At 41.6% G+C, this 26,733-nt stretch overlaps 1 protein-coding gene and 1 long non-coding RNA gene across 4 annotated transcripts in view; one reads left to right on the top strand and one right to left on the bottom strand.

The window, feature by feature from the left end:
* Window positions 1-26,733, top strand: part of LOC118238357 — a 68,779-nt gene that overhangs the window by 13,541 nt on the left and 28,505 nt on the right. The window lies entirely within an intron of this gene.
* Traf3ip2 (TRAF3 interacting protein 2) overlaps window positions 19,887-26,733 on the bottom strand; it is a 44,756-nt gene continuing 37,909 nt past the window's right edge. For 2 of the 3 annotated variants that reach the window (XM_027402159.2, XM_027402158.2), the window contains 2 exons: window positions 24,728-24,802; window positions 22,032-22,178 (listed from right to left, as the gene is read on the bottom strand). In XM_027402159.2, coding sequence (XP_027257960.1) covers window positions 22,032-22,178; window positions 24,728-24,802 — 222 coding nt within the window. Of the gene's footprint in view, window positions 22,179-24,727; window positions 24,803-26,733 lie in introns of all 3 variants that reach the window. The other variant, XM_035440359.1, reaches the window with a different exon arrangement.

Raw genomic sequence — 26,733 nt, 5'->3', positions numbered from 1 at the left:
TCTTCCAGAAAAGTGGGGAAGAGTTTAGCATTAGGTTGTTAGAAGATTAACTAAGTCATGTAAAATGTAGCACACTGCCTATGGCATAGTGTCTAGTTTTATTGCTGTTGTTATTTTTGTTACCCATACTTCTATAATGGGTTTGAATCCCAGTTCTGTGATATTCACAATCCAGCATAAAATTGTGAAAAGCCAGAAATATGTTACTAGTGAACATAAAAATATGTGGAAAGTCCTATATGGATTTGTTTGTTTTAATCCTTTTGTCAGAGTTGGGGTAAAAGGCTCAAGTTGAGGGTTTTCACCGACTTAAGTGCCTGTAAGACCATCCCAAATATGATTTCTTCACTTCACGGAGCCTTGTTAATAACAAAAGGAAAAACAAATAACCAAGAGTGATAATGTCTCCTTGTAATCCTAGCACTGGTAAGGCTGAGACAGGAGGATCACAAGATTGAGGGCATCCTGAATTACATAGTGATTTCTTAGCAGGCCTGGGCTACATAATACTCTGGGAGATATGGGGAGCAGGAGAACCAATAACAGAACAAGGTAAAAAATGTATATGAAGTGTTCCTGCCTCCCTCATGGGAGATACTGGGAGGAAGTCAACAAAGGCTGGAGGCTTTTAGCAGGACAATATTTCTTAATTCAATAGTCTGTCTCAGGAACTTGCACGTATACACACACACACACACACACACACACACACACACACACACACACACACACAAGCACCTGTATAAAGATTGTTCCTACCCTTGGAGATTCTGTGAGTAGGCTTTGCTTGGAGTCTAAGAATTCATTCATCTCCTTCTCTCCCTCCCTCTGTCCTTCCTCATGTTCTTTGATATCTTCATGGTGCTGGTACAGGAACCACACTTTGATTGAGACCTCAATAGATATGTACACTTTGGACAACATGGTTTCTCCTGTACCTGTTTGAGTCACTTCCCATCTGTTCTTCTCTTTCTCCATCCAGATGACCTCTGTATTGCCAGAGTTCTGGTCTGTTCAATAATACCTTCCAGGAAACCTTCATATTGAGCTGCACTTTCTGTAGTCACTTGAAGATTGGATCACAACTGTTAAAAACTTGGGGTGATAACAGGCTGATAAGAAGGTTGGATCACAACTGTTAGAAACTTGGGGTGATAACAGGCTGATAATTCGATACACTCACATTGGATCTTATCCCAGCCCTGCATATAGTGCTGACTTTGTGTTCCCACTAGCATCACTTACATCCTGCTGACCCAGACTCAAAATGTGGGTGTAATGACTCTGGGATTTGTTGACTACCTAGTCTTTACCACAACTGTTTGAATGGATACTGTTATCCATTTTATGTATGAGGAAACAGAAGGTTAAAATATAGCTAGAAAGTATCTACCAGAGAAATGGGGTATCTTTGTTTTATTCTCTGATATAGCCAACATGTCTCAAACAGTGCCCCACCATGCTAGTGTTCCACAAATGTTTACTGAATGAATGGAAGGTCATAAGCAAGAGGGATCCAGGATTTGAAAGCAATTGTGCCTTACCCACTAGTCCATATTTGCCTCTTATTTTTAGCCACTCTTCCTTAGTCACTACCTGAATCAAACTCATCTTTCACATCAATTATGAGCCATATAAGTCCATTATCATTGTTTTGTGTCAACTTCCCCACTCCCCATTTCTGCTATTAAATCTCAGTAAATAGATTGCTATTGTTTATTGAAATATTTCTATCTTTTCCTTATGTTGTCTACACAACTTTTACTGAATGCCTCTCTTTTCCTCCCTAAAGGAAATTCGATGCATATATCTCTGTTCCGAGGCAGGGAGATAATGTGGAATAAGAATAACAAGGAAATGAAAATCAGAGTCCTGTAGATAAGTCGTGTCCTCTCTGGTTCAGTCTTCCCAGCTATAACCTTAGAAGTTGGAAAGGATTATTTCTTTCTACTCAAACACTGCAGTTGGTTTATTTGTTTTGTTTATACTTTTTGCTCTTTGGGGGCCCACCTCCCAGCTCCCAAATAAATACACAGAGACTTATTCTTACTTATGAATGCCTGGCCTTAGCTTTTCTTAACTTAAATTATCCCATTTACCCTACCTTTTGCGTCTAGGCTTTTAACTTTCTCTATTCTATTTTCCTTTCTTTCCTTGTTACTCCATGGCTGGTTGTATGGCTGGGTGTCTGGCCCCTAGCATCCTCTCTTCTTCTCCTCACTCTTTCTTTTATTTATTCTCTCTGCTCAGCAGCCACCCATCTCTTCTGCCTAGCTATTGGCTGTTTAGCATTTTACTAAACCAATCAGGTGTTTTAGACAGGGAAAGTAACACAGCTTTACAGAGTTAAACAAATGCAACATAAAAGAATACAACACATCTTTGCATCATTAAACAAATATTCCACAGCATACACAAATGTAACTAATGTTCCACAACAAAACACTATGTAGTGGTTAGATGCAGGGCCTATGACACTGTGGGCAAAATCAGGTAGGAGGAGAGCTGTGAGTCCAAGCCACACCACTGTCACCTGTATTCCATGGTAGCATGTCTTTAATCCCAACACTGGGGAGACAGAGGCTGGTGGATCTCTATGAATTTGAGGCCAGCCTGGTCTACAGAGTGAGTTCCAGGACAGCTACCCAGAGAAACCTTGTCTCAAAAAAAACAGAAAGAAGAAACAAACAAACAAAAGCATGTCAGTGGATCTCTCTTTAGTTATATAGACAGCTATTTGTTGTTTGCTATTAATGTAGTGGTTGGTTGGGAAATTTTATTGTTTATATTCTTACCTTAGTGCCATCTAAATTACCACTGTGTGATTTGCTATTTATAATTTATCATTCTCTGTTGTTGGATGAAACATCCTTTAGAGCATTCCACAGCAAGGTGAGCAAAAGTCAGGCTTGAAAAATTTTAGGATAAATAATTGCAAAGATTCATTAAAGAATAATGAAAGTTGATCCATATAGTATCAGGGCTGCCCAGTTTACAATTATTTCAAGTCATTTTTAGAGGCACCTAAACTTCAGCATCTATTTTTTCAAGCTATCTTTTAGGGAATTACAACAAAAGGATCTCCTTTATTAAAGGCTCTAAAAGTAAAATCACTAATTCACTTTTTTTATTTCATTAGTGCTAAGATGGAAACAATAGACATTTTAAGACAGGAAACACAGATTCCTTTCATTCTACTCTGGCTTTAACATTTCACCATGGTAGCCAGCCAGAGTCCTTGGCTTCTGGGGCCAGTTGTCTTCTGCATGCTGATTTTCCTGAGAAAGTGCCTCAAGAGTTCCTCCTTTGAAGCAAAGTCTATGGACTTCAGCCCTTTAGTGAGTGGGGTAGCAAAGAAAATGAAAACATTGATGGAACAGTCTCTCCTAGAGGAATCAGAAACTTAGTCTCATTTTAGGTTTCTGGCTGCCAATAAACATGCCTGTTAGGTCCTTATCCTGAAGGATCACAACCAGGACTTCAACAAAAATCATAAGTGTTCTGGCACAACACTTTGCAGTAAATAAGAGAAGTACAGGAATTCGTATTTATACACACGTGCAAACCATGTGTCTGTGTTCCCACATTCAAGTATTTATAGAACTTGCAATAGCGAAAGTGGTCAAAAAGGTTGTGTGGTTTTGTTTTTTTTTGTTTTTTTTCATAAACACTGTGCAATATTGTTCCTTCCAACAACTCACAACCAAAGGGATTAATAAGATCAGACTCAAATCCCCAGAAATACTGTATTATTGAGATATGTGAAATAAAATTGGGAAATGTTTGTTGTTGGTAATAGTCTATAGGTGAGAATTGTTTAGGTATTGAAATGGCATCCAATCTAAAATGGTCTTTTGAGAGGAAGTGGTTATTATGGTGTGTCTTATTCCAATTAGGCGTAAATTCTGAAAGGATCAGAAGCCAACACTTGGCCTTAAGCTCCCTCCCCTCTCCCCCCATTGACCCTCTTTGTGAACAGTTGCTGTCAGGTCTTGCCATTCCACAGAAGAGAGCCAGAGTTGTCAGTCTGTCAGGAGGCAGCTGAGGAACCAGGGGCTTTCTGTAGAGTGCCAGCTTTCTGTCCATAAAGAACTCTCTAACCTCATCGATGCGAAATTGGCATATCTTAACATGTCCTAAGGAGGCCCCGAAGCTGGTTTGCTACTGTTGGAAGATTGTGCTCTCATTGCTCAGATTCTATTTTCCATTTTCCTTCAGTTCTTCAGCACTTATACTTGTTGGTATACTAGACAAATAGCTCTTCTGTCTTCATAGCAGCATAGAGCTCACAGCTGTGGTGTCTTGATACTTTATGCTGTGATTAATTGCCAGTTACAAATATCTGATGAATATTTTAAAACCTTCCTCGGATGACTTATTTAGCTGACATGTATGGTTGGTTAGTTGAAAAGACTGAGCCTATGAAGTTTGTTGCCACAGAAAGCAGAATTCAGTCAAAATGTCATGCTCTCCTGATCTCTGATAGGGTATTTTGCTCTTTTGACACCTAAAGCATGTCTGAGCCTTCTGGTCCAAAGAAGTCCCTGCCTGCTACCTGATCCTTTCCTGACAGTCCTCTCTGAGACTCACCTTAGGGCCTGTTGCCTATGTAGCTGTAATGTCCTCAGATGCTGCATTTACTTACTGACTTGGCATATCAAAGGTTATATGCATTGCTTCTTCAGCCTCTACCACAGTGCCCAGAGCAGTGCTGAGCACAGGTAGAAATGAACATAATTAATCACCCTGAAGTCACTTCATCAGAAGCATCCAGAGTTAACTCCAAGATGGGCCACTCCAGGAATAGGTTTGTCAGCTGGTGGCCTGGGATTTGAAATCACTGTTGTCTGCCACCCACAGGAAAATGTGAAGCAAATTATATGCCTTGTCATATGCATTAGGGAATTACTAATGATATAAAAAGGAGGAAGTTATGGAACAAAGAAAAGAAACACAGGAAGGAGGAAACAAAATCCAAATCCCAGCATTGCCATTCTTGGATGTAATGCTTCCTTTTTTCATGACAAAACATAGAAAGGCTCCTTGCAAGAGCATTTAATGGACTTGCAAGGCCCATCCTACTACTGTGTGCAGAAATAACTGCCCCAGTTTGAATTAGGAGCAAACTGGAAAGGCAGTAGCTTTGGGGGAGATCAGTAAACGCAGAAGCCTAGTAACACTGGTACATTGTGGCAGTGAGAAATGGCAGCTCAAAACGAGGCTAGCTTCTCACTTATTGGTCACGCTCTCAGTGATTCCAGGAGATTGCTCACTGTATAGCAGACCGTGCTTCCCACTGACAGCAGCTGAAACAGTTTATTATGCACACCTGTCACGTGGTCCACTTCATCACCCAAATGGAACTGGGAGAGTACGTCACCCTAACAAGCCCCTTCAGTACAGTCTTAAAAACTACTTACAGATGTACTCTTCCTCTGTGGGGACACAAGGAGTTTCCTTGTGCTGTGCCACATGATACAGGAAATGCATTATCCCCATCCAAATTCAGGCATATGAGGAGGAAGCATGTGAAAAGGAAGCAGCTCACAAAAGCTCACACAGCTTTTGCAAAAGTCCTGAGAGGGGCTCCCACGCCAGTTTATGATAACAGCGGTGAAATCCTTGGTCTCTGAAGCTTAGTTCATTTCAAATGCTAATGTCCACACAGGGAAAGGAAGCCACATCAGCATTCAGCTTTGACACAAGCACTGCTAATCCTTTTTATTTATGATTGTCACTGAGCCCCCGCCACATGCCAGGTCTCCATTTGTCTTAGAGCTTTGGCTACTTTATGTGCTTCACTCGTAGGTGAGTTGTGCTTTTCAGCATGTTTGGATCTTGAGTCAGGAACCAGTTTGCCCACATTCAGATCAGCTTGAATTGGGTTATTCCTGTGGAATCACTGTCCAAAGTTAGATTTGCCTGCCATTGTTAAATCTCCTGCTTCACATGGCATGATAGGTTCATGACTCATGTAGTCAACGAACAAATACTAAAATGGAACCTGTATCCCACTAGTCCAGGCACTGGCAATGTAGTAGGGAATAGAGTCCCATATTTATACAGATAATAATTCAGAGAGGGGAGACAGGAAACAGATAAATATGTCAGGCAGTCTGTCAGTCAGGATAGAGTACATTGTTTTGTGGCAATAAACATCCTTGTATCTCAGAGGCTTGAAACAGCAACGTTTATTCCTCATCACCAACTATTCACTGAAGGTCAGAAGGAGGGGCTCTCCTCTGGGTCACTTCTATCCAGCACCCAGGCCACCCAGAGAACCACCATGGAGAAAGGCTAGGTAGAAGATCAAACAGTGAGTTGCACACTGATTCTGGCTTCTCTTATTTTCTGGCCAATACAGTCATACCACATGCTCAGCATAGTGAGACACTCTTGGCAGCAGAACTGCCCAGATATTGATGAGTGCAGTGAAGACAAACAAGGTACGGGAGATGGTATCTGAAGACACTGTTTCTATTTGCCATAGAAATTCCAAAAGAGTCTACCTAATGTGACACCTGAGGAGCCTCCTCAGGTTGTGGGCAGAGGACAACTTCCTGCAAAGGAAACTGTAAGAGCAAAGTCAGCCCAGCATATTTGAGGAAAGGCAAGGAAGTCGGAGTGGCTGGAGTGAATGAACAAGGAGGCAGCTGTCCAAAATTAGGTCAAAGGGTTACAGGTCACAAGACATGACCTCGTAAAGGGTCTGGCCCGAGTATATTTTTGTATGAAGACAAGGTCCAAGTCTTTTAAATATTTTCCTTATAAAAGTGCATCATAGCAGATGCTCACTGTTGCCTGAATGAAAGAATCATACAGATTTAGCAGTTTACAAAGAAGCAAGAATGTGTAAATGAAAATCAACAATATCACCGCTAAGAGACAATAGCGATACTAGTAGTTTGTAATTTAGTATGGCTTTGAACAATGGGCATATTTCACATATTCTTTTATAAGAAGTTACTTATTTTAATACAATAGTTTTCTCCCTAATTATAAACCAATATCCTATTGTGAACGTTTGGGCAAACCCTGAAGACTCACAAAGAGAATCCAAGAGCCCTTCATAGGCCATCATGTGAGGCTGTGTTAGTGTTTGGGCATGTCCCCAGTCTTTTCTCTGAGCACAGATGGGTTGTGTAAGGTCAGTCATCAGCCTCCCTGTGCTTCAGGCTCCTCACCAGTACAGTGAAATAGGAATGCCTGCTTTGTAAGGGTAACGTGAAGTGTAGGCGAGCTAAGTAACACAAATATCTTATACAGTTAATACCTGAAACAAAATAGGTGTGTGGAATTGCATACTGTTTTGCATATTTCTAATTAGTTACCATACTTTATACATGATTTTATCCCCTTTTTAAACAGTGTGTCACCAGTATGTCCCCAAATCTTTATTTTATATCCAGGTTGGCCTCAAACTCACTGCTATCCTCCTGCCTTTCCTACACGTTTTTTAATGACTGCATAACATGAACAAATAACTAACCTCTCTTCATTATTCCCTTTGTTGGACCTTTTTAATATGTAAATTTTCAGACAGTTTCAATTTCTCAGAAAAATACAAAACCCTTCTTTGCTTCTGAACAACTTGAAAGAAGCTGCCAACTAGATTTCCCCATCATTTACAAATGTCTTTGTGAAAGATTTCCAACAAGACAAGTTATTTCCCCTACATAACTCAAGTTCAAACAGGAAAATAGGAAATTAACTTGGATACATTGGGGTCTAATCCCCAGACACCAGTCAGATTTCTCCACCACTCTTTCTCTCTCTGTTTTGTTTTGTTGTTTGTTTTTGGTGTTTTTGTTTGTTTGTTTGTTTGTTTTTAATATATACAGTTTCTCTGTGTAACAGCCTTGGCTGTCCTGGAACTCACTTTGTAGACCAGGATGGTCTTGAACTCACAGAGATCCACCAGCCTCTGCCTCCTGAGTGCTGGGATTAACAGTGTGCACCAATGCTCGATGTCGCACTCTCTCCCTGTCCTCCCTCTCTCTCTCTCTGTATCTTTTAAACATTTTTTAAAATTTTTGTTTGTGTGTGTGCAGGTGTCTGTGGAGTTGAGAAGGGGATGTCAGATGCCCTCAAACCAGAGGTACAAGAAACTGGGTATGGGTGCAAAGTGCTGAGAACCAAACACAGGTCCTCTGGAAGAGCATAAAATATTCGTAGTCACTGGGATACTTCTTAAGCTGTCTCCATTTCTTAACAACAGATTCTAATTTACAGAAAAGGGTTCTAGCCCAAAACTACATATTTAAATTGTGTCCTATTTTCTTAATCTCCCTTTTACTCTGGAATAGTTCCTGAGTCTTCACTTGACTTTCAAATCCCAAGCATTTTAGAAGGTGAACCAGCATGTGTATTGGAATGTCCTTCACTCTGTTTGGTATATTAGAGTTATGAGGAGTGTTGTGGAAGTGGTACTTGTTCTTACTGTGTGCTATGCTATATAAGCATGTCTACTTTGACTTTAACAACCTGTGATGGAGAATTTTTCTGAACAGACACTTCCCTTGCCCCACCTAGGCTCTGGTATCTTACACCAAGTCACCTTTCTTTGGGGATGCCCTCTTCAGCTTGTCTGGGCTCCAACACACACTGGGTTACTTTTTTGCAAAAACTTTCCCATAATTTATATGGGATTTAAAACTATGCTCCAGACTGCATCTATATCCTCAGCCCACCTGGAGTTCCAATCCCCTGTACTACACCCTCCTCTCAGTCATCTTTGGGTTTGACATTTTGTGCCAGACTGACCCTTGCAGGGATGCCTTTTGAATCCTTGTTTGGTCCAAAACCCTACAGAAGCCCTCCCATGTCAGCCCCTTCCTTCCCATTCTTCTGGTACTATGCTTCTTTAAGATTCACAACATTTATATAAGTCCTACTAGTTTCCCTCCAATAAAAAAGTTTCATTGGATATATTGCTGAAGGTTTTTTGGTAATAATGGTTTGCTTTCAATTCAACAATTAAAAAATAACTTGGGTAATAAAATATACACATATGATTCTCATGAATCATTGTATTACCACCTACTTTAGAGTCATCACTCTGTGTTAAAATTGAATTGACACTGTAGGATCACTTATGTGACAATATTTAACTTTTAATGTGTTAGAAGCCACTTTGTTGGCATATTTTAGCATACAATATCCAAAACTACCTTATGTATTGATTAGCGAGAATCATATTGAATTATCTTACTAGTTTTAAAGTTAAAACTTTTCAGTGATGAGATACAGTTGAGTTTAATCTTTTTAAATTGTTTTGTTGAGACAGTGTCTTGCTGGCCTGAGACTCACTACATAACCCAGGACATCCTCCAATTTGTAATATCCTCTTAATTCAACTCTGGGTGCTGGGATTACCAGCATAAATAATCACACCAGCCCCCCATCCTCTTTAATTTCTTTGTGTGTGGGTTTATTATCTTAATTTATTTCATAAATTGATTTTGATATTCCAACATAAAAATGCTCCTACTTTAATTGTCACAGACTAGTGAGAGAAGAACAAGGCCAATTTAATACACAAACAATGCATTCATGCAGAGGGAAGGCCATATGAATCATGGCTCCCAGCACAAATGAAATTTCACAGTAGTTCAAGTAGAAAAACATGCCGAGGAAATAAAGCCATTACTGGCTCATAGCAGCTTAGGCTAAACTCAGAAGAAGCCAAGCAAAGCTGTCACTTTATTGAGGGTGTGAGCATATGCGTTAGTCTGATGTGACATTGAAACCTGCAAATATTCTCCACAATGAATTTTCTTTTAGATTTATTTTATTTATATTTACAAGTGTTTTACCTTTGTGTGTCTGTGCACCACATACATTCCTGGTGCCTTCAGAGGTCAAAAGAAGGCATTGGATTTCCTGAAACTAGAGTTATAGATGGCTGTGAACCAAGATGTAGGTGCTAAAAGCCAAATCTAGGTCCTCAACAAGAGCAATAGCTGCTCTTAACTGATGGGCCATCTCACCAGCCCTATTAACTTTTTTTATTAAAGGGTTTTTCTTAAATTATCAGTTTTGTACCCTTCTTAAATCACTAGGGCTGGAGAGATGGCTCAGCTTTTAAGGCTAGGCTCACAACCAAAAATATAACATCAGCTGGGCCAATCACAACAAGGAACTGGGGGTTGGATAGGTGGTTCAGTTCTTAAAAGTGCATATAGTTCTTTCAGAAGGCACAAATTTGGATCCTAGCATCCATATTAGGTGGTTCACAACCATTTATAGCTCCAGTCCCCAGAGGAGATCCAATGTTTCTGGCCTCCATGGGCACCTATAATTATGTGCACATACCATTACACACATACACATAATTAAACATAAAATAAAAGTTAAAAATTAAAAAAAAACAAGCAAACAAAAACAATTAACTGGTGACTTCAACTGAGCAAGCTAATAGGAGGGAAAACTGTTAAAAATCATGTTTATGGAGCCAGGCAGTAGTGGTACATGCCTTTAATCCCAGCAGAATTAAGGGAGATCTCTGAGTTTGAGGCCAGCCTGGTCTACAGAGTGAGTTCCAGGACAGCCAGGCCTACACAGAAATTCTGTCTCAAAAAGACAAAAAACAATAATGATTGAGTCACATACTTACTCAAATTGAACACTAAAACATAAAATGCATAACACCATCCTATTATGCTTTTATAATTACATGTATAAGTTACAACTAAGCCAACATTAGACATTTAGTTTCAGCAGTGACTTTCATCTAGAACTGATGTTTCCTTATAAGAATTTACCTGGTAATTTTGCTTTTACTAAACCTATAAATACGATTGTTTTTCTTCCAGCTTTTTAAGTTGTGGTTTTAAAAGAAAGTGATAAAATTGGGGGAGCTGGAGAAATGGTTCAGCTGTTAAGTGTAGCAGGCTTTCTTGGACTACCAACTCCCAAATCATGACATGGAGAATTCTTATTAGTTATGAATGCTCGGCCTTATCTATGCTTGTCCCACTGGCTCTTAACTTATCCAGTTCCTTTTCATCTATGTTTTTACCTCAGGGCTGTTTACCTTTCATTCTGTGCATCCTACTTACTCAGTGTCTGCCTGGCTGGCCAGCCCTGGACATCTCTCTCTCTTTCTTCTTTGATCTCTCTTCTCCTTCCACTATTCTCTCTGCCTGCCAGCCCGGCCTATCCTTCCTCTGCCTAGCTATTGGCTGACCAACTTTTTACTAGACCAATCAGGTGCCTTAGGCAGGCAAAGCAACACACTTTACATATTTAGACAAATGTAGCATAAACAAACGTAATACACCTTTACATAGTTAATAATCTGCAGCATAAACAAATGTAACACATCTTTACATAGGTAAAGTAATATTTCACAACAATTAAGATCACTGGCTGCTCTTCCAGAAGACCTAGGTTCAATTCCCATCACTGACCTGGTAGCTCACAACTGTCTGTAACTCCAGTTTCAAGGAATCTGATGCCTTTTTTGTCTTTCCTGGTACCAGGCATGCACATTGTACACAAACATACATGCAAGCAAAACAACCATGCACATAAAATAATTGGGCTTGGGAGATGGCTCAGCAGGTAAAACACTTGCCACACAACTATGAGGACACAAATTTGAATCTCAGCACTCATACAAAAGCCAGAAGGCATGACAGCCTAACTCCAGAGCTCAAGAAGTAGGACAAGAAAGGCCCAGGACAAATGGATGAACATCAGGTTCAGCAAAGAGACCCTGCTTTAGTAAATAAAGTGGTGGAGAGTGACCTACAAAGATATGACACATCCACCACTGGCTTCCATAGGCACGCGCACCCGTGCATGGGCACACACACACACACACACACACACTATAAAACATACCATCTTGACCAATTCAGTATTATTAAGAATATCTGCAATATTAAGTAATAGATAGCCAAGATTTTTTTCCCTTTTTGTTCAATTTTTAATCAACTATAACTAGAGGGCATTTATATTTAACTATGTATTTGTGTATATTTAAGAAATATTTAGATGAAAGCTGTTTAAGTCACTAGGGGGGTTGGGTTTCCAGGACAACTTTTTTCTTAAGAATATGAGAGGTTTGAAATACACTAACTAGTGTGATAGCTTTCTTTCAATTTAATGAGTACTCTGCTAGCCCTCCAGGCTTTCCCCTGTGTTTGGCCTACCCCATAGACTGGGTTGGAGATGACAATGAGACTTCATTTCTTAGGAAGCAGAGTTTGAGCTCATAGCAGGGTTCCCAACCTGAATCCAGGTTTTTCATTTTTTAATAATAGGTATATTGTGAACACAATACAGTTTTTGAAATGATTTCTAGCGTGCTTACACATCTATTATCCTATCTTTGAGACCCCACAGTCAGATTCTCCTTTCAAGTCAAGCATCATTACCAAGTGTTGGTGTTATCCCTTTAATCATTCTAGCTAGTGCTGCCCAGGGCCTTGCTTCGTAGCAAGATTTAGCTCTGGGAAAGAAGGCTGTCTCCAGGTGCTGTGGCTGTTCTCTGAATCCTGTCCGGCTTCTCCCTGACCTGGTTAAGAAAACAAACTAGGTTGAGCAGCACCCCCAGGAAGACCCCTTGGAAGTTTTAGGCTTAAAAACTAGCATTACTGACACTTCATAAGGGTTTGTTTTCAAACTGTAAGATATTTGTTAGAATTTGCTGTTAGATTTTTTTTGGGGGGGATTCAAAGTTGGCTTGTTGAAGTGGCTCAGCAGATGACAGCAGTTGCTGAAAAGCCTCATGACCTGAGTGTGATCCCAGAACCCATGGTGGAAGGGGACAACTAATTCCACAGATCTCCACATGTGCATGCCTAGGCCACAGGAGTTAGCGCATGTGCTCTCTCTCTCTCTCTCTCTCTCTCTCTCTCTCTCTCTCTCTCTCACACACACACACACACACACACACACACACACACACACACACACACACTAAAATTGAGAGAAATCCAAAGTCCCCATAGATATTCCTTAACCCTGGGATACAAAGCTAGATGAAAGAGAAAGAAAGGAAGGCTTTTTTTGAGTATTTACTATATGTAGGCACAGCTATGGACGCTCTCTTTTCTTCATCTTGTCTTATTCTGACCAACCTCCCTGGGAATGATTCTGTTTCTTCATGTGGTAGCTGCAACAGAGTGAAGTAACATGTTTAAGGTCACATTACATGTAAGAAAATTGAGATTGACATGTAGGTGTGCCTGATGAATGCTGTGCCACACATGAGAAGCATGGGAAAGCATGCCAGAGGTTTGGCTTGGCAGTGTTGGAGGCCCCATACTGAGTCTAGGGAACTTGGATAATACCAGTATCCACGCAGAATTTTGCACCCATTCTGGCAAGTCACCATTCTCTGCTTTTTGCTTATTTGTATGTTTAGCTGAGAGGCTCAACTGAAATATTTCCCAGACCCTAATAAGCAGAGTACAGAAATTCACTTGTTTTGTCCCAGCGATGCCACCGTAGGCAGGGTTCAGCTAAGCCTCTGGTGAAGCCTGCCTCCTCACCTTCCCACCTACAGCAGGCAGTTGTCTTGCCCTTTTCCAGTCACAGAGCTGGGCTGCTCTTTAGAGAGGTGTGATGAATGGCCAGTGGTTGGTGTTGTCATTTATTGGTTGAATATATAAATTCTGTAGTGCTACAGAATTACAAAGTAAATTCTAAAGTGTTACATGCTCTCCCCATTTCTTACATTCTGTCTTTCAGTCTCTTATCTCATTTCCATGGTGATTTATAAGCAGCCTTGAATACAATAATCTAAAAAGTGGGGGCAGGGATGAATGGATCTTCTTTTATTAGGGAAAAAATATACATTCACCTGTTTCTTTGAAGATTTGACCCAGAAACTGATCATCAGTAAAAGGTCACATGAAGGTCAGAGGCAAGAGACCAAATGTCTCACTGCTTAGCCTAATGAGCCTTCCCACCCTGACATTCTATCTCCCCAGCTGCGTTTTTAAGTAACCGAAAAAACGAGAGTGTGTATACATGTCTCTTTATGTGTATACTGCCTTGCACATAGTAGGCAATGAAGACAAAGTTGGAGGTTGGTATTGGTTTGTTAGTTGCTGTGGTAGGGGCTGAACTCCCTTTTGCATATTTAATAGTTCAATTTTTTTTTGTCTATTTTGATGGTTTGAATAAGAATGGACTCCAAGGAGTATTCAAATGCTCAGGGAGTGGCATTATTTAAAAGGATTAGGAGGTGTGGCCTTGTTTGAGGAAGTGTGTCACTGGAAGTGGCCTTTGAGTTTTCAAAACTCAATGTAGAACTCTCATCTACTTCACCCATACCATGTCTGTCTGCATGCCACCATGCTTCCTGCCATGATGATAAAGGACTAAACCTCTGAAATTGTAAGCAAGTCCCAATTAAATGCTTTCTTATATGAGTTGCCATGGTCATGATGTCTCTTCACAGCAATAGAACAGTGATCAAGGTATCAGTTCAAAATATTTTCATAAAAAAAAATCTTTGTTTTTGTCAGAACGACAACCGCCACTTCTATCTGGATGCCAGTTTCTAGCCCTTCTCCCCTGGTGTCTTCCTAAGTGGCATCTGTTGAGCTCTTAAGGGTAGAAAAACAGGCTCCTGTACTTATCAGGACTGTGAACAAAAGCAGCAAAAGTGAGCACAAATGTGATGGGGTCAGGGTCTGTGCTTGTGTTAGGATAAGAGCAGTAAGGCTTAATGCCTGACACCTTAACTTGAATTAGTTGTCAGCCATGCTTCTCTTACTGGGGTCAGGTAATGTGTAAGAGGCCACCACAGCATCCTCTCAGGCCCAGCTGGCTGGTCAGACAAGCTCTTCTCACACCAACTGTTTGCCATAACCATGTTTATAAACTGTTCTAGGAGCCATTGAGAACGGGCACCTTGTTTTAAAGGTTTTTTTTTTTTTTTTTTTTTTTAACTATAGTGGAAGAAATTTCTTTCTAGTTATGAAGGAGAATACTGTGGCTGTTTATTCTACTTTATTATGACTTGGACCTTATAAATATTAAATGTAAGCATCCTTAGTCTTTAGCTTGGGGGAATTTTATAAAACCTTCACATTTGTGTATATTTCTGCCTCAAGAATATACCACCCTGGAACCTACTGGAGAGTGAACAAACTGTGGATAATAACAGATTGGAGAGTAAAATCAGTTAGTCCTTGAACTCAAGGAACCTTGACAGACGAAACGCAAGATGCTACATCAGTCAGGTCCTGGCTTTACCCAAATACACTTCTCTGGCCACAGAGAAGTCTTTGGCCAATGCCAATGTGAGGTCCAGATCATACTATTGTACCCAGATGAGCTCAGAACCAGCAGTTTTCTGCCCAGGGTATAGCCTGGGAGGGGGCAAAGGCCAGGCAGGTAGCTGAGGCCCAGCTGCTGCTCCGTGGTGAGGCTGGCAGCCAAGCCTAACGCCAGCCTTTTCCAAAGCGATCCTTTGATAACCCTGATTACATTTCCCTCACTAGAGCCTGGTGCTGACTGAGCAACGGCCAACTTCTGTGGGTAACAAAGAGGAGGGGAAAGTAATCCAAACACAGGTTTTATTATGAAATCCAGGGAGTGAGAGAAGTATGTTTATTCTGTAAGATAGCACACCTGCTCAGGCCCGGGAGGCTCATTTCCATCAGTTGCCATGGCAAACTCGTTATACTTCAGGGCCATGTGGCTTTGTTTCCTTTTGAAATCTGGTCCTTGTCCTACCTTCTCGAACAACTCCAACACAATGGCATGGGAGCCTGCGACAGCATAATTGATTTTTCCTTCTCTCTATCAGCAGTTCACATTTGTTCGGCACAGGCCTGAGTCTGCCTTCTCCTTTGAACTCCTTGCTAACCATGAAGGCATGCTTCGGGAAGCTATCCTCATTAACATTCCAGGTCTCTCTTCACTGTCAGCAATAACAAAGCCTGCATCAATGGCCTCCTTCCTCCCTGCTTTACTGAGTGGCTCAGTTCCATGTTTTGCTGCTGATCCAGGTGCCCAGGCAAACAACTCTGGGCTAAGAAGCATGCAGGAGAGAGTAAAAATAGAACAGCAGCTTGGATGCATACCAGAGCAGCTACTTCATCTCCACACGCTTTGCACACTAAGCCTAATGGGATCCATCAGGCAGGAGTCCTCTCACATTTACCTTCTCCTTCCCCCTCCCTCCCCCTCTCCCCAGCTGCCTTCTTCCATCAGCACCTTCCTGGTGAAGGGAGCAAAGGGAGGTCAGGCATGGGACAAGAAAGATGTGCCCTAGGAAGTCTGGGGAGAAAAGCGAGCAGCCAGAACTTGGTCACTTTTGGTCAGCTACACCGGGCCATGCTTCTCATTGTTTAGCAGTATCACCCCTTCCTAAACCATCTGGATAAATGGGACCTAGGCCCACACCCAGAAGTTAACCGTTCTTTTTGCTGGGCCCACCTGCTTGACTTGAAGCAGATACCCAGTCACACATGGTGGTCTACGAAAGTTATCCACCTCTCACCATTTGCTCTGTGAGTCCAAAAGCATTCTTCAAGAAAAAAAAAAAAAAGTAAGAGTTGGTATTAAGTTAGGAACATACTATCCTGCTTGGATACAGGTCTCCCAGAATGCAGACTGTACTGATTGGATTCTCTTGTGCTGTTTTATGCCTCGTGGTGAACTGTACTGTTCCTGCTGTCAGCCCGACCACCTCCTAAACAGCCAGTCTTCCAAGCTCCACCTTTGTAGCATCCAAAGGATTCGAGAAAGAGGAGTTCCACGGCATTTAAAGAATAAAAACATTTTTGTTGTTGTTTTCCTCTATTTTTTATTTGTATTAGAAACAAGATTGCTTTACATATCAATTCCAATTCCCTGAACCTCCCTCCTCTCCTTCCTTGCCCCCCCCCCCAACTAACACCCTACCTATTCCATACCCTTTCTGCTCCCCAGGAAGGGTGAGGCCTTCCATAGGGGGTCTTTTGAGTCTGTAATATCCTTTGGGATAGGGCCTAGGCCCACCCCATTGTCTCTTGGCTCAGGGAGTATCCCTCTATGTGGAATGGGCTCCCAAAGTCCATTCCTATGCTAGGGATAAGTACTGATCTACTACAAGGGGCCCCATAGATTTCTGAGGTCTCCTCACTGACACTCACATTCAGGGGGTCTAGATCAGTCCCATGCTGGTTTCCCAGCTATCATTCTGGGGACCAAGAGCTCTCCCTTGTTCAGGTCAGCTGTTTCTGTGGGTTTCACCAGCCTGGTCCAGACCCCTTTGCTCATCACTCCTCCTTCTCTGCAACTGGATTACAAATCAGTTCAGTGTTTAGCTGTGGCTGTCTGCTTCTACTTCCACCAGCTGCTGCATGAAGGCTCTAGGATGGCATATAAGTTATAATATAATATCAATCTCATTATCAGGGGAGGGCATTTAAAAGTAGCCTTTCCTCTGTTGCTTAGATCGTTAGTTGGTGTCATCTCTGTAGCTCTCCAGACATCTCCCTAGTGCCTGATTTCTCTTTAAACCTATAATGTCACCCTCTATTATGGTATCTCTTACCTTGTTCTTTTTTATTCTTCCCCAAGCTCAACCTTTCTGCTCCCTCCTGTCCTCCTCTCCCCTCCTCTTCTCCCCTTCTCATTCTAGCTCTCTCTCCCCTGCCCCCATGCTCCCAATTTGCTCAGGAGATCTTGTTCCTCTCCCCTTCTCCGGGGGATGATGTATGTCTCTCAGACTCCTCCTTGTTTCTTAGCTTCTCTGGCGGTGTGGGTTGTAGGCTGGTAATCCTTTGCTCTATGTCTAGAATCCATATATGAGTGAGTACATTGCTGGATCTTGTGGTAGACTGATTCCCGAATAATTTTTTTTGTTTTTTTGTTTTTGTTTGTTTTTTTGTTTTTCGAGACAGGGTTTCTCTGTGTAGCTTTGGAGCCTATGCTGGCACTCGCTCTGGAGACCAGGCTGGCCTCGAACTCACAGAGATCCGCCTGCCTCTGCCTCCCGAGTACTGGGATTAAAGGCATGCGCCAACAACGCCCAGCAAATAAAAACATTTTTAAAAAAAACATTGGTGTTTTGGAGTTTGAAACACATACATGCACACACATAGGTTCATGCACCTTTTAAATTGATCACTTAGATGTCTGTCTTTAAGCTCTAGGAAGGTATTGAGAATTTTTAAGTTGGCCTAAGGTTCACATAAAACTACTACAAAATAAATATGCCAAAGCACTTCAAGAAGAGCTAATTCCATATCATCACAGCAATAATTAATTCCCTGAAGAGACTCTCCCAGCACAAGTTGTGGCATGATCATTTACTCTCCCAGTCACCAGAGGATGGAGGGAATCTTCCCTCAGGCCTCCTGTGTTGTGTTCAGGAGGCTGTGTTTACTTCAGGGAGGAAGGGGTCATAAGTCTCCCAGTAAAATCCAGAAAGTTCCTTAGGCTCACAGCCATGATGCTGTATCACTGGGGCTGTAGCTCTGGAGTGAAGTTGAACAAATCAGTTTCTGTGGGTCCTGTTTCCTTCCTACATAAAGCAAAGCAACAGGATCCCTTTCAGACTGAAAATTTGATGACAGAAATAAATGACTTAAAAATGTCACTATTTTGCTGCCTTTATTCTTTCTTGCTTTTTGTTTGTTGTTGGGTTTTCTCATATCAAGCTATTTGTGCTATGATGAGAGGTGTGGCTACTTTGTGGTATTTTCCCGAAGTGTAATCTACCTTCTCATTTCATCTGCTGCCAGGAGAGGGTCTCACAGATTCTTCTCAGTACAATAAAGAGAAATAGGAAGATCCTATGGTTTGAAGGACTGTTTCTGGGTAGTTTCAATGATTGTAGAACTTTGCAATCCATTTGGCAAAGGTGGTGGTGACAAAATGAATTTGGCAAAGTAGATATGATGGTTGATGAAATGGCTGGGTTAGGAAAAAATGCTGTCGGCTAAACATCCTAAAATAAGATGGAGAGTTCAAAATGGAGCACTTTCATCTCCTGTTGAGATGACTCAGAAAAACTCAAATTTTTACAGAAGTGGTTTGTTATTCGAAAGAGGAAGGGAGTGTCTACAGCAATGATTCTTGCCAGCATTGAGCTGAGTGAGGAACAGCCAGGCCGATATTTTGACTGTAACTCTGTGGTGAGACATCTCTGAACTTAGTATATGCAGGCAAGTATTTTGAGGCCAGTCACTGAAATTAAAATTAGCCACTAAATATCAGAAAATAATCTAAATCTATACCCAGTACATGCCCGAATCAGTTTATGTATGACTGAAGTCATGAGGCTACAAAGTTATTTTTATCAAGTCAGCCCTATCCTGTTTCTACCCTCAAAATATCTACACAAGGACCAGGATAATGTTTAAATAAACCAAGTTTTAATCTGAGTATCAGTGTCCTAAAATAATTGTAAAAAATTCTTTTGCTGGTGGTGGTCATCATATTTCAAAGACACTTTAAAACCAAGTTGTCATCTCTTGGTGAATACAGCATGTGTATACACACAGTTTTGGGTGTTTGCTTGTTCGGCTAGCTTGCATTTTGCTTGTTTTGCTACCAATTGTAACACTTTAAAGACTGTTTGTGGCACATAAGGGACCTTTAACCACCTGGGATGGGAAGAATAGAAGGGACTGGCAGCTGAATGATCTGGAAGTCTCTGAAGGGGGTGGGGAGAGTTAATAACATTACATTACTAAATCTTTGCAAGCTGGAAGCATTTCAAAGAAATAATTGCTGGGCTATTTCTGCAGATGTTGAATCCTCAATAATGGTCTCACCTCAAACCAAAACAATAATGAAAAGAGAAAAAAGACTTGAAGTTGGTGTTTGGAATGTTTTCTGGGAATTCAGAGTTGGCCAAACAAGAAAATTCTACTAGATCTAAAATGCCATTGAAATAATTAATATTGCAATAAAGTCATACAAATGAGCACCTAAATTATGCTTTTTTTATTTTTTAAAGCTTTTACTCAGTGCACATGTAGGACATAAAGTAAGTCAAATTGAAGACTTCATAATTCATTAGTAGTTAAAGAGTATTTGTCTTTCTCTATAGTGACATTTGAGGTATAACTATCTCACAGTAAAGTTGAAACTTGTTTACCAGGTTAGGCAGAGAAAGGAAGCAACAGCTCTCATCCCCCAAGCATCTTTTTATTGACCTGTTCTTTTCTTGTGCAACGGTTTATTTAGATCATACACACACATTTTATAAATGGCTATGTGTCATTTCTTTGGAGACCAAATAAGCCCAAATTATTGATTTGAGGGTATTATTGAAGACATTTTTAAAAGAAGAAGAAAATGTCTCTTGAGACAATGTACCCAAGAGCTAGGGATGTGGCATCCCCAGGGCCCTAGATTCAGTCTTCAGCACTGGGGTCTGGGAGGAGCAAGTTTTGTCAGATACACTGATGCATGCCTATAATCCCAACACTCAGGAAATAGACACAGTAGACACAGATTACAAGTTACAAGCTAATCTGGCCTAACCAGTTAAGAGGGCAGCCTGAAATACACAGTAAGACTCTAATAATCAGCAAAAAAACAGTAAGGTGTCTTTTTTAGTTATTATGAAGCAATTTGTTTTCTGTTTTTTAAAAACTGGTTACATTTTAATTTAAAAAGAAAATCTAGCCCGATATGGTGGTTTGAATGAAAACTGTTCCAAATTCATATATTCAAATGTCTGGTTCTCAGTTAGTGAACTGTTTAGGAAGAATTAGTGGGTGTGGCCTTGTTGGAGGAGGTGTGACATGGCTTGTGGGCTTTGAGGTTTCAAAAGCCAATGCCAGACCCAGTCTCCCTCCATCTCGGCCTTCATCTTGCTGATAAGAAAGATGTAAGCTCCTTGCTACTGCACCAGCACCAGGCCTATCTGCCTGCTGCCATACTCCCTGTCATGATAATCATGGACTCACCCTCTGAAACTGTAAGCAAGCCCCCAACTAAATGTTAAACACAGTCTTGGTCATGACATCTCCTCACAGCAATAGAATAGTAACTAAGATACCAAGCATGCTGGTGCATACCTGTAACCCTAGCACTCAGAGAGCCAGGACAGGAAGATGGATGTAAGTTCAAGACTGTTCTGAGACAGCCAGAACTACCTAGTAAGACGCTTTCTCCAAAAGACAAAACATAAATAAAAGTAGAATTAAATTATCCCCTGGGAGATGTGATTGTAAATAATCTCTCTCTCTCTCTCTCTCTCTCTCTCTCTCTCTCTTTCTCTCTCTCTCTTTCTCTCATTTGGTTTTTAGAGAGTGGGTTTCTCTGTGTAGCCTTGGCTGTCCTTGAACTCACAGAGATCTGCTTGCCTTTGCCTCCCAAGTGCTGGGATTAAAGGCATTTGCTGCCACCACTTGGCCCTTTTTCTCTTCTTGCAGTGCTAGGAGTTGAATCCTGGACTTCCTACATGTTAAGCAAGTATTCTACCACTGAGCTACACACTCTGCCCAATTACACTGTTTACAATCAGGACTTTTCTGTTAAAAACCTCAACTGTAAGAGTAAACCTTTCATAGTTATAAAAAAAATGGTGGTTAACTTTCTGGTTTTAATCCTTTAATACAGAGAACTCTGTCACATCTGTCTAATACTATAAGCAGCTTTGTTGGTGTCCCACACCTGCCCATTTCAATATAAGTTAATATGCCTGTCTCCATTCAGATAAATGAAACACATTCTTACGAAGTGTAATCATTTTATTATTTGGACATTCCTCAGTTTGGTCTAAGGACACAGCATCTGGCCAACTCATAAAAGTAGCTGAAGTCATAAGAGAGTTTTTGTGGTCATAGGCGTTTGCTGCCATCACCTGTAGTATCCACTCACTAAAAGTACTGGAAGCCCAAGTTGGACAACTCAGACTCAGGAGGACATGGGCACCTTGTGTGTGTTTTTTAAAGGCAGGAAATAGCAGCCAAAGTGTTAGGAGGCAGAGAATTCTTCAGAAGAGGCGTTCTGGGGCCCGGATCCCCCTTGAAGACACTGAGACAGCCCTGAGTGCCACCAACTAGCCTCAACTGGAAAAATGCTGTGACAGGACTGCACTGAGCTGGAGATGGTTGGTGTCACAAGGGTACCACCTGAAGGGTAGGCAGAGGACCGAGGGGAGGAGCCACATACTCCTCCTCTCGGAGCAGCCTCAGCAGGATGTTTTTCTTATTCTTGGGCCAGCTGTAAACATGAGTGTTCTGAAGCCAGGTGGGCACATGCTCCTGTGGGAGAAAGGACAGGAGCAAAGGTCACAGGAGAGAAGCCTGGATTGCAGGTCCAGGGCATAGTTCCCAACAGTTCTGGCTTGCCCTTCACAGGCATTCCCACCGGGCTGTCTTGGAAACTGCTGTTTTGCTTTTGGAGGGTTTAACACGAGGAGCACTTTTGGCTTTGGGTGCAAGCTGTGTATCTCATTATGGAAACCACATGTGCACAGTTTTTTCTGTCAGTCACCCAGGCTACCTGCCCTTTGCATGTCAGCGTGCTTTTCACCACCTTCACATGAAAGGGGTAGGACAGAGGTCATACCGAATGATGTGAATTCCCCTGTGGCTTTGGGGGAAGGATGCCAAGGTTGTGGGCTTAATATAATTCATGGTTCAAGCACTCTAGCCCTAGGTCTGGTCTGAAGTGGAAAGAGCAGAACAGATCTCAGAACTGTGAGGCTGGGGTTCCACAGGCCAGTGTTGGTCACCCTTAGGAGCATCCTCAGGACTGCTCTTGTGGAACACATATCCTGCTGGGGAGAGGCAATGAAGCTCAGCACCAACACGTTAAGGACATGGGGAATGCTGGAGTAGAAGTGAAAATTTGCAGCATTTAAGAGGGTGCTTAGGAGAAGTCACACAGTGGTGGAAATTGCTAAGCATGTTCAAAAGCAACAAGATCACAGTGGCTAGAACAGAACAAGTGACAGTGAGTAGGTGAGGAGAGTCAGAATTCAAGGGACTGTATCAGAGGAGGCCTGGAGACTACTGTAAGGCCTTTGGTTTCATTTTGAGACAAGCTGCTTTGGGGATTATAGCACAAGTTCAGAACCAGCACACATGTTGAGTGCAGAAGGTACAGTAACTGACTTCAGTGAAAATCCCACACGGAGGCAAAAATTAGCATAAACTATTTTCTAGGTGATAGTATGCCAAGTAGCTACCATGTTCCAACCTCTGGCAATAAAGAGACTGTCAAGTGGAATTTAAAAACAATAAACAATAGTAACCCCAACTAGGAGTGTGTGTGTGTGTGTGTGTGTGTATGAGCCAGTGATTCTAAGCAATTACTACCAGTGCTCCCAACATATACCATTGATTCAAAGTACTATAATTAAGTGCTCTCAGGAAAGGGACAATGCATTACACAGGCATGAGGGGAAGCAGAACCTCACATGCTAGCAAGGATACAAGGATAGGCAAGAGTTCACTAGGCCAACAAGTTGGGAAAGAGCACTATAAGGAGAGGGAACAGAAGGTCAAAGACACCTAGATAGAAAGAACATGAGTGAGGTTTGATGACATGGCCCATTTTGAACAAAGCAGAGGCACCAGGTGAGAAGAAAGGAAAATGAGTAAGTGGACACAGTCCTATTCCAAAGAGCCTCATGGGTCATGCTGAGGAAGATGGCTGATGTCTTGAAGTCATTGGGAAACATCACAGGCTTTTGAAACTAGAGGGATATAGACTGGAGCTCTGGCAAAGTGGAAGGTGGCTAATATAGGGTCCCAGAGGAGATGGGGAGACCCATAAAGAGATTTGCCAGTCAATGACTGCATTTAGTCTCTGGACAAGTTAGGGCCAGGGAGGATGAAGGGTCTTTCATTTGCATTCACATAGATTGGGCTCTCCCTACTGAGGGGCAGAGGTTTCAATGCAGTTCTGACATCTAAGAATTCTCCAGAATGGGGCCGCATCTAAGCTGAGAGTGCTCTAGTTTGAGTCTAGAACTACTTAGCTGCTGTCTTCCCTTTGCCAGGACTGGAAGATGTTCTCTAGTGACTTGACTGACATTCTCTAAAGGTGTCAGTGTACCCTTTGGAATATGATCAAAACCTTCATGTGAATCCTAGTAAGGTTCACATAGAGAACTGTGGATTCAGTGCCTGTACTCTACGGATTATGAGAACTCAACTGTGTGCAACAGAGTGTTTATGTGGAGCAGAAAGCAAAGTCTTCTCATGCTGGCTCTGAGATGTGAGAGGTAAGAAGCATCGGTGATACATGCCCTCTCATTCTTGGTCGTTTGCATACTTGATCCCCAGTTGCTGATGCAGTTTGGAGGTGTGGCCTGACTAGAAGTGTGTCACTTGAAGCTGGGCTTTTGAGGTTTCAGAAGCCACACTCTTTCTGCTTCCTGTTTGTCACTGGGGATGTGAGCCTTCAGCGCTCAGCTTCCAACTCTAGATGCCATGTTTGCTTGTTGTCACACTAACCTGCCATGATGGTGATGGATCTCATCCCTATGGAACCACAAGCCCCAAACCAACCCTTCTCTAAGTTGCCTTGCTCATGGTGTTTTATCACAGCAATAGAAAAGTGAGTAAGTAAGCATAACTATCCTTTGTGTACACAGACTAAACAATTAGGACAGCCATGATCCTACCAGGTAACATTTGTAGACCTTTCCTGTTCCTACAGTGGGCCCAGGGTACAACTTGTTCATCTTTCTGGGAACACTGTTATCTCTGAGGGCTGTCAAAGAGTTGACAAGATTTTGAACTTAAAATCCCAGATTTGAAAACAAAGGTAGAATTATTTGAGGATCTTGTTGTTTGTTTACCTTCTTGGCATTTGGGAAGAGCACAGGGATGAATCTAAAATTCATGCTTCCTTGATTTATGAACTCGATCTGCATCTAAAACAAAACAAATATGAAGAGTAAGTAATCTAGGAAGATATGAAGTTGATATGCCAACATGGCAACTTTATTTGAGTGCCATATTACTTACAATTTTAAGTGCTCCATATTACATACTATGCCACTTTTTCTTCATTGTCAACTTGAATACATCTGGAGTCAACTGAAATCAAAACTGACTGAGCACACCTGAAGGATATTTGCTTAATTAACTCTTTTGAAGCGGAAGATCCACTTCTAATCTGGATCTTTGAGGTGGGAAGACACACCTTTAATCTTTTGAAGCAGAGACCCACCTCTAATCTGGGCCATGCCTTCTGCTGGAAGCTATATAAATGGAAGAAGGAAGCACCTCTCTTTGCCTGTTTGCTTTCCCTCTCTGTAATTCATCCATTCTTTCACTGGATTAGAGCCCACTTCTTCCAGATTCCACTGAGACATCCGGCTTCCTGGACTGAGTAACTACTGGATTATTGAACCTTCCATTGGTAGACAGCCATTATTGGACTAGCTGGACCAGAGCCTTTAAGTCATTCTAATAAATACCCGCCTCACTTTCATCTCTTATATTCTGTAAGTTCTCTCTGTCTAGAGAACTCTGAGTAATACAACCACTTATTGAAGGCCTGTTAAAAATCACATTCTAGGGACCAGAAAACTGGCTTAGCAGGTGGAGGTGCTTATTTGACAACCTAAGCTCTATCCCTGGAGCCCACGTGGTGGAAGGAGAGAACTGATTCCTGCAAGTTCTCTTCTGATCTCTACTTTGTTTAGTGACAAATGCATTGTGCATTTGTATACGTGTGTACGTACATACATACACACAGAATAAATAAATGAAAATTTTGTTGTACTCTGGCCAGGATCCTGAGTTTCTTTGTTGATTTTTTTTTTTTTTTTTTTGAGTCAGGCTCTCACATGTAGTCTAGACTAGCCTGAAACTCACTGTATACCTCAGGTTGGCTTTGAACTCACAGTGGCCTTCCTTTGTTAGCCTCCTGAGTGCTGACTTTGGGTTTTAAGGATTAGGAGTGTGCAGGGGCTGGATTATCTCTGTTTATGAGAGCGGACTTTGTCTCTATTCCAATTCTGTAGACAATACTTTTATAATATTAGCTTTCAATTGCCAAATATGAGAGTATTTATAAATTTATAATACAGAAATAGGTAAAGTGCTAAAAATCCTAAAACCTAGGATTTTTTTTTTTTTTTTTTTTTGAGAGCCTGTTTAGCATAGTACCTCTGATACAATTCGGATAATCCTCCTAGAGCTAGTGAGCTAGTGAGCAGGCAGGAAGGAAAATTGCCAACCAGAGGACAGCCTGCAGAGTGAACAATTTCTGTGGAAGGTCAGGATGGGGCTGTCTGTTCTGCATCGGGGAGTGTGGAGGACATTGAGGAGGGATCACTGGGCATGAAGAAGATTCTGGTCAGGTAAAGGAAATGGGGAGAAGGCAAGGGCAGAGCACATGAGTGCCTGGAGATAAGGAGGTGTGTTAGTATGGCTGGAATCCATACTAGCAATCCACTTCTGGAGCACAGATGGGCTTGGCAGAGGGCACTAGGAGATCAGCCATGAAGAGCCCACTCTGTCAGGCCTGAGGTTCCCTCACCAGATCAATCAGGTTTCACACACTGGTCATCTAAGAGGATTTAGCTACAAGAACTCTATGAAAATCAGAACTTTCAATATCAGGGGAGTTAAAGTTGTTTAAATCCAAGACTGGCATGGAGTTTCCAGCCATCTGATGACAAAGAGAACAAGGAATTATGTATCCTGAACAATTTTATCTTCCAATTGATTTTTATAAGTGCGAAGCTTTTGTTATGTATGAGAATAAAAACAAGAAGAAAACAAATATGGAAAAGTAAACAACCCTCTCCTCAACACTCACCTCACAGATACACACAACACAGATCTACCACAG

The sequence above is a fragment of the Cricetulus griseus genome, chromosome 2 (genome assembly GCF_003668045.3).
Source record: "Cricetulus griseus strain 17A/GY chromosome 2, alternate assembly CriGri-PICRH-1.0, whole genome shotgun sequence".
NCBI classification, from domain to species: Eukaryota; Metazoa; Chordata; class Mammalia; order Rodentia; family Cricetidae; genus Cricetulus; species Cricetulus griseus.
The sequence above is the reverse complement of the archived record's forward strand: the minus strand, read 5'-3'. Positions and strand labels throughout refer to the sequence as shown.